Raw genomic sequence first — 12,946 nt, forward strand, 5'->3', positions numbered from 1 at the left:
TCTCTAATCTCCTTCAGCCCCACAACCCCCCCCCCCCCCCCAAACCGGAGATCTCGGCGCTCCTCTAATTCTGCCCTTTTGAGCATCCTTGATTATAATCGCTCCACCATTGGTGGCCGTGCCTTCGGTTGCCTAAGCCCTAAGTTTTGGAATTCCCTCCCTAAAATTTCCGTCTCTACCTCTCTTTCCTCCTTTAAGACGCTCCTTAAAACCTACCTCTTTGACCAAACTTTTGGTCACCTGCCCTAATTTATCCTTGTGGTTTGTGTCAAGTTGTTTTTGTCTTTTAATACTCCTGTGAAGCGCCTTGGGACATTACTACATTAAAAAGGTGCTATATAAATACAAGCTGTTGTTGTTGACAGGCTGCCTGGCCCTTTCAAAAGTGCACGCATGTATGTTTTTTTCCAATTTAAAAGCTGGCTCACCGGCTGCGTGGGTTCCCTGGAGTGCTGTGCGACCACGCAGCTTAAAGGGAACATTGGAAAAGGTATCAAGGGATATGGAGCAATGGCGGGTAAATGGAGTTGAGGTGCAGAACAGCCATGAACTAATTGAATGGAGGAACAAATATTCCTGAACAAGTAACACTGAATGCAAACCTTGAATCTTATGGATTTATCATATCGACAGCTGTAAAATAGTGTGTGTTCTGGGCAGTTTGCCAAATGTCACCAGCTGCTAACGATCTCCACCTTCGGGTGGTCAGGGGGAGACAGTGTCCCGGGACTTGGCATGCGCCGATGATTAGAAAAGTCCATTACAAGTTGAAAGAGAGTAACCAGTTGTAGGAAAAACTTGATTTTTTTTTTTGCTATTGCTGCCATGCAAATTTTGAGCTCTTTCAATCTGTAGCTGCGAAATGGACAGTATCTCCAACTTCAGGGCTTTAACAGTCACTGAATCCCTCATCCATACCTTAGTCACCTCCGGGCCCGGCTCTCCATTCTGCTCCCCAGCTCCAGCCTACTCAAACTCCCAGCCATCCAGAGCTACACCACCCACATTCCTGCCCCGCTCCCCTGTTGCCCTCCTTCTCAGTGACCTCCACTGGTTCCTGTACCCAGCTCATTGTTTCTAACTTCCTCCATGGCCTAGTCCCACACCACCTATGCTCACAGCCTATGTGTCATTGTCCCTTGCTGCTGTGAGATGGGGCCCTAGAGCCTATTCATTTGCCACAGGCTCACATTTAGGAGTGAAATCATGAAGCACTTTTTCCACAAAATAGGTAGCGGAAATGTGGAACATTCTCCCCCAAAAGGCTGCATTAAAACAGCAGAGTCGACTAGAAACGACTTCATTCTATTTGCATACTCTAACGAGACCATGCAGTATAACATCAGGCAGACCCTTTCCATGATGCTGCCCTCAATCAGTAAGAAATGAAATGTTTTACAGAATATCAACAACTTGTATTTATATAGTACCTTTGACATAGGAAAACGTCGCAAGGCGCTTCACAGGAGCGTTATCAGACAAAAATTGACACCGAGCCAAAGAAGGAGATACTAGGAGGGGTAACTAAATGCTTGGTCAGTGGTAGTTTTTATATAGCATCTTAAAAGGTGAGAGTCAGGGAGAGGCTAAGGGATGGAACTCCAGAGCTTGGGGCCTAGGCAGCTGAAGGCACGGCCGCCAACAGTGGAGCGAAGATGGACAAGAGGCCAAAATTGGAGGAGTGCAGAGCTGGAGGAGGTTACAGAGATAGGGAGGGATTTGAACACAAGAATGAGAATTTTAAAATTGGGCATTGCCAATGTAGATCAGCAAGCACAGGGGTGATGGGTGAACGTGGGGAGGTGCGAGTTAGGATGTGGGGAGGTGCGAGTTAGGATGTGGGGAGGTGCGAGTTAGGATGTGGGGAGGTGCGAGTTAGGATGTGGGGAGGTGCGAGTTAGGATGTGGGGAGGTGCGAGTTAGGATGTGGGGAGGTGCGAGTTAGGATGTGGGGAGGTGCGAGTTAGGATGTGGGGAGGTGCGAGTTAGGATGTGGGGAGGTGCGAGTTTTGGATGAGCTGAAGTTTGGAGGCCAGTCAGGAAAAGTCAAGTCCATAGGTAACAAAGGTATGGATGAGGGTTTCAGCAGCTGATGAGCTGAGGCAGGGGCAGAGGCGAGTGAGTTATGGAGGTGGAAGTAGGCTAGGCTGTCTTGGTGATGGAGCTCATCTTGGGGTCAAATACGACACCAAGGTTGCAAACAGTCTGGTTCAGACAGTTGCCAGAGAGAGGGATGGAGTCGATGGCTAAGGAACTGAGTTTGTGGCAGGGACCGAAGGCAATGGCTTCAGTCTTCCCAATATTTAGTTGGAGGATATTTCTGCTCAGTCGGACAGGCAGTTTGACTATTCAGAGACAGTGGAGAGGTCGAGAGAGATGGTGGCGAGGTAGAGCTGGGTGTCATCAGCGTACATGTGGAAACTGACACTGTTTTCGAATGATGTCACTGAGGGACAGCATGTAAATGAGAAATAAGAGGGGCCCAAGGATAGACCCTTGGGGACACCAGAGGTAATGTGCGAGAGTGGCGTGCAAGTGATTCTCTGGCTACAACTGGATAGATATGAATGGAACTAGGAGAGGACAGTTGCACCCAGCTGAACGAAGGGGGAGAGGCATTGGCGGAGGATGATGTGGCCAACCTCGTCAAAGGCTGCAGAAAGGTCAAAAAGGAGGGATAGTTAACCATGGTCACAGTAACATAAGATGGTCATTTGCGACTTTGATGAGGGCCATTTCAGTACTGTGGCGAGGAAACCCGATTGGAGGGATTCAAACATGGAGTTGCGGGAAAGATAGGCACAGATTTAGAAGGCGACAACACATTCAAGGACTTGAGAGGAAAGGGGGTTGAGATGGGGTGGTAGGTTGCAAGGACAGAGGGGTCAAGGGTATTTTTTTGAGGGGTGATGACGGTAGATTTGAAGGGTAGTGGGACAGTACCGGAGGAGAGAGAACCATTAACAGTATCAGCCAACATGGGGGCCAGGAAGGGAAGCTGGGTGGTCAACGGTTTGGTAGAAATAGTCGAGGGAGCAGGAGGTGGGTCTCATGGACAAGGCGAGCTTGGAAAGGGCATGAGGGGAGATCGGAGAGAAACTAGAGAAAGATGCGAGTTCAGGGCTAGGGCAGGGGAAACCTTATGGGAAGTTTAGCACGGTGGGTTAGGGGAAGGGAAGTGGCAAAGGCAGCTGAATTGATGGTCTCAATCTTAGTTACAAAGGAGTCCACGAGCTCCTCGCACATTGTTGGAGAAGGCGGGGAGAAGGGTTTAAAAGATGGTTTGCAGTGGAGAAGAGAAGCTGGTCGTTATCTTTGCATTCCAGAATGGTCCTGGAACAGTGAGCAGTTTTGGCAGAGGAGAGCAGGACCCAAAAGTGCTTTATGTGGTCCAGCCAGATCTGGCAATGAATGGCTAAACCAGTTGTCTGCCATAGGTGGTGAAATTTGCATTCTTTGGACTTAAGGGAGCAGAGATGAGGGCCATATCAGGGGGAATGCTCAGGGCGAGAGCATAATGGTTTTAATGGGGACTAGGGCATCAAAGGTGGCGGTGAGCGTGTGATTGAGCAGATCGGTAGCTGCAGAAATGTTGTGCTGAATGGAGGGCCAAAGGCTAAACAGTTGAGAATTTGAATGTGCCGTTGTAAGTAACTTTGGGGGGGGGGGGTTGTGTTTTTCCCAGGGGCGGATACAGAAGGAAGTTGGGTGGGAGGGGGAAGGGGGATGTGGGTGGAGAGCAATAAAAGGAAGTGATCAGAGATGGCCTTATCTGTGATTGACACAATGGGAGTAGAGAAGCCACGCAAGCTGGCAAGGTCAAGGGGTGGCCATGAAGATGGGTTGGGAAGTTTATATGGAGGGAGAGAATTAGGGAGAATCGAAGGGCAGTGAACTCAGGAGAGAGAGCATGATGAATTGAGGTGGAGGTTGAAATCACCGAGGTTGAGAAGTCACTTGGTGCAGAGGCAGAGGGAGGAAAGCAGTGAAGATATCTCGGGTGAGAAACTTGGCGTGGTACTTAGGTGGGCGGCAGAGAATGAGAATTTTAAATGAGGCGCGAGAGGGGTGGAACAAGGTGAGGTGCTCAGAGGAGAAGGTGCCAGAGGAGTAGGGGGACAGACCAAAGTGTGATTTAGTGATAAGAACCACACCGCCACCAGGCTGAATACAAAAAAATACAGGGGAGTCTTTTATAAACATATAAATAGTAAAAGAACAGTCACAGGACTGGGGCCGATTAGGGACCAAAAACAAGGCTAAGGTACTAAATGAGTACTTTGTACCTGTCTTCACTAAAGAGGATGCTGCCAATGTCACAGTAAAGAATGAGGTAGTAGAGAAATTAAATAGGATAAAAATAGATAAAGAGGTACTTAAAAGGTTGGCAGTGCGCAAAGTAGAAAAGTCACCCGGTCCGGATGGGATGCAAGAGTGGAAATTGCGGAAGCTCTGGCCACAATCTTCCAATCCTCCTTAAATATGGGAGCGGTGCCAAAGGACTGGAGGATTGGAAATGTTTCTGAACAGGAGTGGAAGATAAACCCGGCAATTAAAAAGGTCAGTCAGCCTAACATCAGTGGTGGGTAAACTTTTAAAGATATTAATCCGGGAAAGAATTATTGGGCACTTTGAAAAATGTGGGTAAATAAATGAAAGCCAGCACGGATTTGTTAAAGGCAAATCGTGTTTGACTGACTTGATTTGAGTTCTTTGAAGTAGTAACGGAGAGGTTGATGAGGGTAGCGCAGTGGATGTTGTGTATATGGACTTTCAAAAAGCATTTGACAAAGTACCACATAATAGGCTTGTTAGATTTGACCAAGTGTGCAATCGACACTTTTTATTCATTCAAAAGTTGCAAAAACATGCCGTTCAATTCACGTTCAGTGGGGTAAATCCTGCAGGGTGCGTAAATGGTGCTTCGAAGGGAAATGAATGACTTGATTGACTGTAGCACAACAAGCCGTGGGAAACATTGGGTGCAGGGGTTGGATAAAAAAAACTTCCGATATTGTGGGACAATCTCAGGCACAGACACAGCGAGGGTTCGAATGTAAGATGGGAATGGCAATGGGGGACCTGGAACCAGCTTCAATTCAAATCAAGGCACCTTTAGAGTCAGGTTTAGGTGTCGGCTGTGGCTCAGTGGTAGTACTCTCGCCTGAGTCAGGAGATTGTGGGTTCAACTCCCACTCCAGCGACGCAAGTACATAATCCAGGCCGACACTCTGGGGCAGTACTGAGGGAGTGCTGCACTGTCAGAGCTGCCGTCTTTTGGATGAGACATTAAACTAAGGCCCCCGTCTGCGCTCTCTGGTGGCAGTGGATGTAAAAGATCCCATGGCACTATTTGAGGAAGAACAGGAGAGTTCTCCCCGGTGTCCTAGCCAATATTTATATTTATCTGTCAATCAACATTGTTAGAGCCTTGGTCAGACCCCATCTGGACACGACGTTCAGTTCTGGGCACCGCACCTCAGGTAGGATATATTGGCCTTGGAGGGGTGCAACCCAGATTCACCAGAATCATACGGAGGCTTAGAGGGTTAAATTGTGAGGACAGGTTCCATAAACTTGGCTTGTGTTCTCTTGAGTTTAGAAGATATAGGTGAGAGGCGATCTAATCACTTCAACACGGTACAGAGGAGAGCAGGGATGTAACGTCACCAGCCTCAAAGGTTAAACCCTGCATTCCTCTCTCCACAAATGCTGCCCAACCTGCTGAGTGTTTCGTATTTTCTGTTGTTATTACCGAGGGAGTGCTGCATTGTCAGAGGTGTCACCTTTTGGTTAAATCCCAGCACCAGCTGCCTGCTTTAGTGAACAGCAAAGATCCTGTGGCACTATTTGAAGAGCAGGGAGTTGTCCCGTACAATATCCCTTCCCCAAACAGCACCGTTAAAACACACACACAGAATAGTCTGGTTATTCCCATTGCTGTTTGTAGTATCTTGCTGTGCACAAAAACAGCCGTCACATTTGCTTACAGTAGTCACTGTGCCAAAAAATAATTATATGTGGAATATAGCTGTAGTGACATTCGAGAGATATGATCAGGTTTATATGAGAGGTTCTTCCTGTGACTCAGGGGAAGCACTCTTACCTCGGAGTCAGAATATCACAGGTTCAAGCACCACTCTAATGACTTGGGCCCTTGATCCAGGCTGACATTCCAGTGCAGTACCAAGGGCGTGCTGCACTGTCGGAGGTGCCGTCTTTTGGATGAGGCCCCATCTGCCCCCTCAACTGGACGTAAAAGATCCCAGGACACTATTTCAAAGAACAGGGGAGCTCTCCCTTGTGTCCTGGCCAATATTTATCCCTCAACCATCACTAAAATGTATTATCTGGTCATTATCACATTGCTGTTTGTGGGATTTGCTGTGTGCAAATTGGCTGCCGCATTTCCTACATTACAACAGTGGCGACATTTGAAAAGAACCTCATTGGCTGTGCAGCGCTTTGGAACAGCCTGGGGACATGAAAGGTGCTGTATAAATGTAAGTCTTTTCTTTAATTAATGTGAAAAATTGATATTGATATTCAAGAGGTGTGATAAGGATTATATAAATGGAAGTTACTTTCTTCGATCAGCAGAATGAATGAGCTTCCTGCTTGTATTTATAAATTCACAGGGCGACACAGGTCAGTTAAAACCCAGACCAGGGTTTTTGTAAGTGATCAACTGATGAATCCACTGGCATCCTCAGAGTCTAATCACTGATTCAGTTACCCCATTCGACGTTAGTGCATTGCGGTTAAAACTTTTGACAAAAGAAAACATAATATACCAGAGAGAAATAAAAACGAACGGCAGAGGAGAAACAGACAGCAAGAGAGTCCCAGAGCTTTATTTTCACACAAGAAAGTTGAACAGCGAGGACGACAGAGGAGAAGCACTGATGCAATTAGCCAAATAATGACAAATTAACAGGAACTCACCAAAGAAAATTAAGACGTAAAAAGAGCATTGAGGCAAAGTTGGGGGGGGGGGGGGGGGGGTGGAAGAGGAAGAGGGGGAGAAAGAGAAAGGTCATTTACAAGGAAGTCAGGTCATTGAGGGCATGGTCTAACTCCTCGCTGATGGCTTTGTACTTCAGCTTCTGGGCATAGAGTTCATCTGGAGGTTGAAGGGCAGAGGGCAGCCGGGCAGCCAGGTTTCAAAGGAAGTGGCCGAGTGATTATGATTATGTAAAGATGTGATGATGGGATGAACATGATGTTTAGTGAAAAATTAATTAAAAAGTCGAGGTGAAAAAGTGAAGGAAACAAAAAAGAGAAATTATTGGAGTAAAATCAAAGCAAAAACAAGTCAAGACATCTCAAGATGACATCGGAATAGTTTTTGACGTTGGTTTTAGAAAAAAACCGTTAGAAATCAAACTCAAAATGCGATGCTATGGTAACCATGGAGATTTGGCACTTGAACAATGCTGCTGTCTATTGGGGTTAGGCTCGGTCTAAAGAAAACTCAAGCCAATGAGAGATCTACAAAAGATCACCCTGTTCCTATAAAAGTAGTCTTTTTTTCTGAGCAATCTGTCTTGTTACACCAAATATCTCAAAAGGTCCAGTTATTCACAAACACGCCAGTAGTTAAGATGAGGAAAGCCCATTTGATCCCATCCTTACACAATCCCAAACCTACTCCCATCTCAGCATCCAGCTCTTTCCTAAACTAGGTGAGTGCCCTGGACTCCGTCACCTGTCTTGCTCCAGCTGTCTTCCTGTGTCCCTGGCGACCATGTGTGCGGGAAGTGTTTCCAGCTGCAGCTACTGGCAGACCGCATTGCGGCACTGGAGCTGCGAATGGATGCATACTGGAGCATTCGCAATGCTGAGGACATCGTGGATATCATGTTTAATGAGTTGGTCACACTGCAGGTAAAGGATGCACAGGCAGGAAGAGAATGGGTGACCGCCAGGCATAGTAGGCACAGGCCGGTAGTGCAGGGGTCCCCTGTGGCCATCCCCCTCTCAAACAGATATACCGCTTTGGATATTGGTGAGGGAGATGGCTTATCTGAGGAAGGCAGCAACAGCCAACTTCCTGGCACTGTGGGTGGTTCTGCTGCACAGGACGGGAGGAAAAAGAGTGGGAGAGCTATAGTGATAGGGGATTCTATTGTAAGGGGAATAGATAGGCGTTTCTGCGGCCGCAAACGAGACTCCAGGATAGCATGTGGCCTCCCTGGTGCAAGGGTCAAGGATGTTTCGGAGCGGCTACAGAGCATTTTGGAAGGGAAGGGTGAACAGCCAGTTGTCATGGTGCATAAAGGTACCAACGATATAGGTAAAAAGCAGGACGAGGTCCTAAAAGCTGAATATAGGGAGTTAGGAGGTAAATTTTAAAAATGGACAGTTTGCACCTGGGCAGGACTGGGACCGATTCCTAGGGGGGAGTGTTTGCTAGTGCTGTGGGGGAGGGTTTAAACTAAAATGGCAGGGGGTGGGGACCTGTGCAAGGAGACAGAGGAAAGGAAAACAAGGATAGAAGCAAAAGACAGGAAGGAGAAAAGCAAAAGTGGCAGTCAGAGTAATCAAGGGTTTAAGTCAAACATGGCCACAGTAAATAATAATTCTAAAATGTCTGAGTGTTAAAAAAACAAGCCTGAAGGCTTTGTGTCTTAATGCGAGGAGCATTCGTAATAAGGTGGATGAATTAGCTGCGTAAATAGATGTAAACGGATATGATATGATTGGGATTACGGAAACATGGCTCCAGGGTGACCAGGGCTGGGAACTCAACATCCAGGAGTATTCAATATTCAGGAAAGACAGGCAAAAAGGAAAAGGAGGTGGGGCAGCATTGCTGGTTAAAGAGGAGATTAACACAATTGTAAGGAAGGATATTAGCTCTGATGATGTAGAATCTGTATGGGTAGAGTTGAGAAATACCAAGGGACAGAAAACGTTAGTGGGAGTTGTATACAGACCCCCCAAACAGTAATGCGGAGGTTGGGAATGGCATTAAACGGGAAATTAGAGACGCGTACAATAAGGGCACAGCAGTTATCACGGGCGACTTTAATCAACATATAGATTGGGCTAACCAAATTAGTAACAATACTGTGGAGGAGAAATTCCTGGAGTGTATACGGGATGGTTTCCTGGATCAGTATGTCGAGGAACCAACTAGAGATCAGGCCATCTTAGACTGGGTATTATGTAATGAGAAAGGAATAATTAGCAATCTTGTTGTGCGAGGCCCCTTGGGGCGGAGCGATCATAATATGATCGAATTCTTCCTTAAGAGGGAGAGTGAAGTATTTGACTCAGAGACTAGGGTCCTGAATTTAAATAAAGGAAACTACGATGGTATGATGCGCGAGTTGGGTAGGATTATTTGGGGAATGATACTCAAAGGGTTGATGGTGGATAGGCAATGGCAAACATTTAAAGATTGCATGGATGAGCTACAGAATTTGTTCATCCCTGTTTGGCATAAAAATAAAACAAAAAAGGTGAATCAACCGTGGCTAACAAGGGAAATTAGGGATAGCATAAGATCCAAGGAGAGGACACATAAATTGGCCAGAAAAAGCAGCAAAGCTGAGGATTGGGAGCAGCTTAGGATTCAAAGGAGGACAAAGGGATTAATTAAGAGGGGGAAAATAGAGTATGAGAGTAAGCTTTCAGGGAACATAAAAACTGACTGTAAAAGCTTCTATAGATATGTGAAGAGAAAAAGATTGGTGAAGTCAAGCATAGGTCCCTTGCAGTCAGAATCAGGGGAATTTATAATGGGGAACAAAGAAATGGCAGACCAATTAAATACATACTTTGGTTCTGTCTTCACAAAGGAGGACACAAATAACCTCCCAGAGATGTCAGGGAACATAGGGTCTAATGAGAGGGAGGAACTGAATGAAATCAGTATTTGTAGGGAAATGGTGTTAGGGAAATTGACGGGATTGAAGGCCGATAAATCCCCAGGGCCTGATAATCTACATACTAGGGTACTTAAGAAAGTGGCCCTAGAAATAGTAGATGCATTGCTGGAGATCTTCCAAAATTCTAGAGACTCTGGAACAGTTCCCATGGATTAGAGGGTAGCTAATGTAACCCCAATATTCAAAAAAGGTGGTAGAGAGAAAACGGGGAATTATACACCGGTAAGCCTGACATCGGTAGTGGGGAAAATGCTAGAGTCCATTATAAAAGATGTAATAGCAGAGCACTTGGAAAACAGTGACAGGATCGGACAAAGTCAACATGGATTTACAAAAGGTAAATCATGCTTGACTAATCTACTGGAATTTTTTGAGGATGTAATTGGTAAAATAGATAGATAAGGGAGAACCAGTGGATGTGGTGTATTTGGACTTTCAGAAGGCTTTCGATAAGGTCCCGCATAAGAGATTATCGTGTAAAGTTAAGGCACATGGGATTGGGGGCAAGGTACTGACTTGGATAGAGAACTGGTTGGTAGACAGGAAGCAAAGAGTTGGAATAAACAGGTCTTTTTCCGAGTGGCGGGCAGTGACTAGTGGGATACCGCAGGGATCGGTCCTAGGACCCCAGCTATTCACAATATATAGTAATGATCTAGACGAGGGAACTAGATGCAATATCTCCAAGTTTGCAGATGACACAAAGCTGGGTGGGCGTGCGTGCTGTGAGGAGGATGTCGTGAAACTCCAGTATGATTTGGACAGGTTGAGTGATTGGGCAGGTGCAGTATAATGTGGATAAATGTGAGGTTATCCACTTTGGTGGCAAAAACAGGAAGGCGGATTATTATCTGAACGGCAATAGATTGGGAGAAGGGGAAGTACAACGAGACCTGGGTGTCCTTGTGCACCAGTCACTGAAGGTAAGCATGCAGGTGCAGCAGGCGGTTAAGAAGGCAAATGGTATGTTGGCCTTTGTAGCGAGAGGGTTAGAGTACAGGAACAAGGATGTCTTGCTGCAGTTGTACAGGGCCTTGGTGAGACCACACCTTGAGTATTGTGTGCAGTTTTGGTCGCCTTATCTGAGGAAGGATGTTCTTGCCATGGAGGGAGTGCAGCGAAGATTCACCAGCCTAATACCTGGGATGGCAGGAATTACGTATGAGGAGAGATTGGGTCGATTGGGCTTATACTCGCTGGAGTTTAGAAGAATGAGAGGGGATCTCATTGAAACTTAAGATTCTAACAGGACTAGACAGATTAGATGCAGGAAGGATGTTCCCGATGGCTGGGGAGTCCAGAACCAGGGGTCACAGTCTAAGGATAAGGATTAAGCCATTTAGGACTGAGATGAGGAGGAATTTCTTCACCCAGAGAGTGGTGAACCTGTGGAATTCTCTACCACAGAAGGCAGTTGAGGCCAATTAATTAAATATATTCAAGAAGGAGTTGGATATATTTCTTGAGGCTAAAGAGATCAAGGGATATGGTGAGAAGGCAGGGACAGGGTACTGAATTTGGATTATCAGCCATGATCTCATTGAATGGCGGAGCAGGCTCGAGGGGCCGAATGGCCTAATCCTGCTCCTATCTTCTATGTTTCTATAACTCACCAAGCGAACCACGCCTTCAACATGCAACCTGTGCCCTTGTCCAGCTGTCCTGATTTATCAGAATTTACCATTCAACGCTTGATTTCTCCATTCTGTTAAATACCTTGTATACCCACCACCACCCCCCACCCCCAATCTGTCCCTCCGAGATGTCACGGAGTGTCATTACGTCTTCTCATTGATTCCCAGTGTCTAGTAAGAGCAATGTCGTTGCGCATCCCTGCACACTCTGTAGGGCCTGGATGGTCAGCATGTCAGTGACCAGACCTGTACATAGTCCTCATGGTCTCACCAGGACACTGTGCAGCTTCAGCTCATGGCACTGTGACCCAACATTCCTCAAGTCAGTGGTTCACTAAATTCAAACAGGTGAACCCAACAGCAGACAGGGAAGCAGGCATGACCCTGGTCTCCCATGGACTAGGAGAAGCAGCACTAATGTGCGGTGGGGCAGGTGCTGCTGCCCATTTATACTGAGAGGGTCAGGCAACCATCCACAGCAGTAGCAGCCAGAGTGTCTCTGCCGAGAGCATTTGCTATTAATGCTTTTGAGCATCCCCATCAAATTTTAGAGGGGGAACAAAATGGGGACTCCACTATCAGTGCACTGTAAAGACACGGGGGCGGGGGGCCTCAGAAGGGGGACTCCACTATCAGTGCACTGTAAAGACACGGGGGCGGGGGGCCTCAGAAGGGGGACTCCACTATCAGTGCACTGTAAAGACACGGGGGCGGGGGGCCTCAGAAGGAACGGATTTGTTGATATTCACGGTCACCTGTGTCGACCCAAGTTAGATACAATCTGGAACGCGCTGCCTGAAAGGGCGGTGGAAGCAGATTCAATCGTAACTTTCAAAAGGGAATTGAAGATATGTTTGAAAAGGGAATATTTGCAGGGCTATGGGAAAAGAGCGGGGAGTGGGACTAATTGGATAGCTCTTTTAAAGAGCCGGCACAAACACGATGGACCGAATGGCCTCCTTCAGGTACTCTACGATATCTATGAATTGGGACATACAGACACAGCAGGAGGGGGAGGGAGGTTAAGGGACCTAAAGTTGGTGAGACACAGATATGTCAGCCTCATTCACTCAGCATACAACCCAACTTGTGATAACTACCAGCACTGTAGTGAGCAGGATAAATGACAATGATTAGCATGTGGGAAACGCTAACCATTCAACAGCCACATCAGGCTTTGTTAATATCTAGAGCCATGGCAACAGCAGACACACTTACAAACACTGCGGGTCATTCGAAAAAACATCACAGAGGCTGAGAACATTGGAAGGAGTCAAACTGTTGCATTGACACAATATTCATCGCAAGATTTTTTTTAAATGTTTGCGACCATTGAACATTTTTTGTGGTGAGCTGGAGAGGGAAAGACTAGATGGATTTTTGTTTGAACAGGGAATGCGAGGGTTACCCTGGAAA

At 46.6% G+C, this 12,946-nt stretch overlaps 1 protein-coding gene across 5 annotated transcripts in view; it reads right to left on the minus strand.

The window, feature by feature from the left end:
- LOC147108420 (tropomyosin alpha-1 chain) overlaps positions 1–12,946 on the minus strand; it is a 177,105-nt gene that overhangs the window by 15,058 nt on the left and 149,101 nt on the right. For 2 of the 5 annotated variants that reach the window (XM_086005041.1, XM_086005043.1), the window contains one exon: positions 6,831–7,123. The exons of the other annotated variants lie outside the window; for them this stretch is intronic. In XM_086005041.1, the coding sequence (XP_085861167.1) occupies positions 7,041–7,123 (83 nt within the window). In that variant the 3' untranslated portion in view covers positions 6,831–7,040. Of the gene's footprint in view, positions 1–6,830; positions 7,124–12,946 lie in introns of those variants that run through there. 5 annotated transcript variants of the gene reach the window in all.

This window comes from Somniosus microcephalus, chromosome 13 (assembly GCF_052327205.1).
Source record: "Somniosus microcephalus isolate GS21.2 chromosome 13, FLI_Smic_1.0, whole genome shotgun sequence".
NCBI lineage: Eukaryota > Metazoa > Chordata > Chondrichthyes > Squaliformes > Somniosidae > Somniosus > Somniosus microcephalus.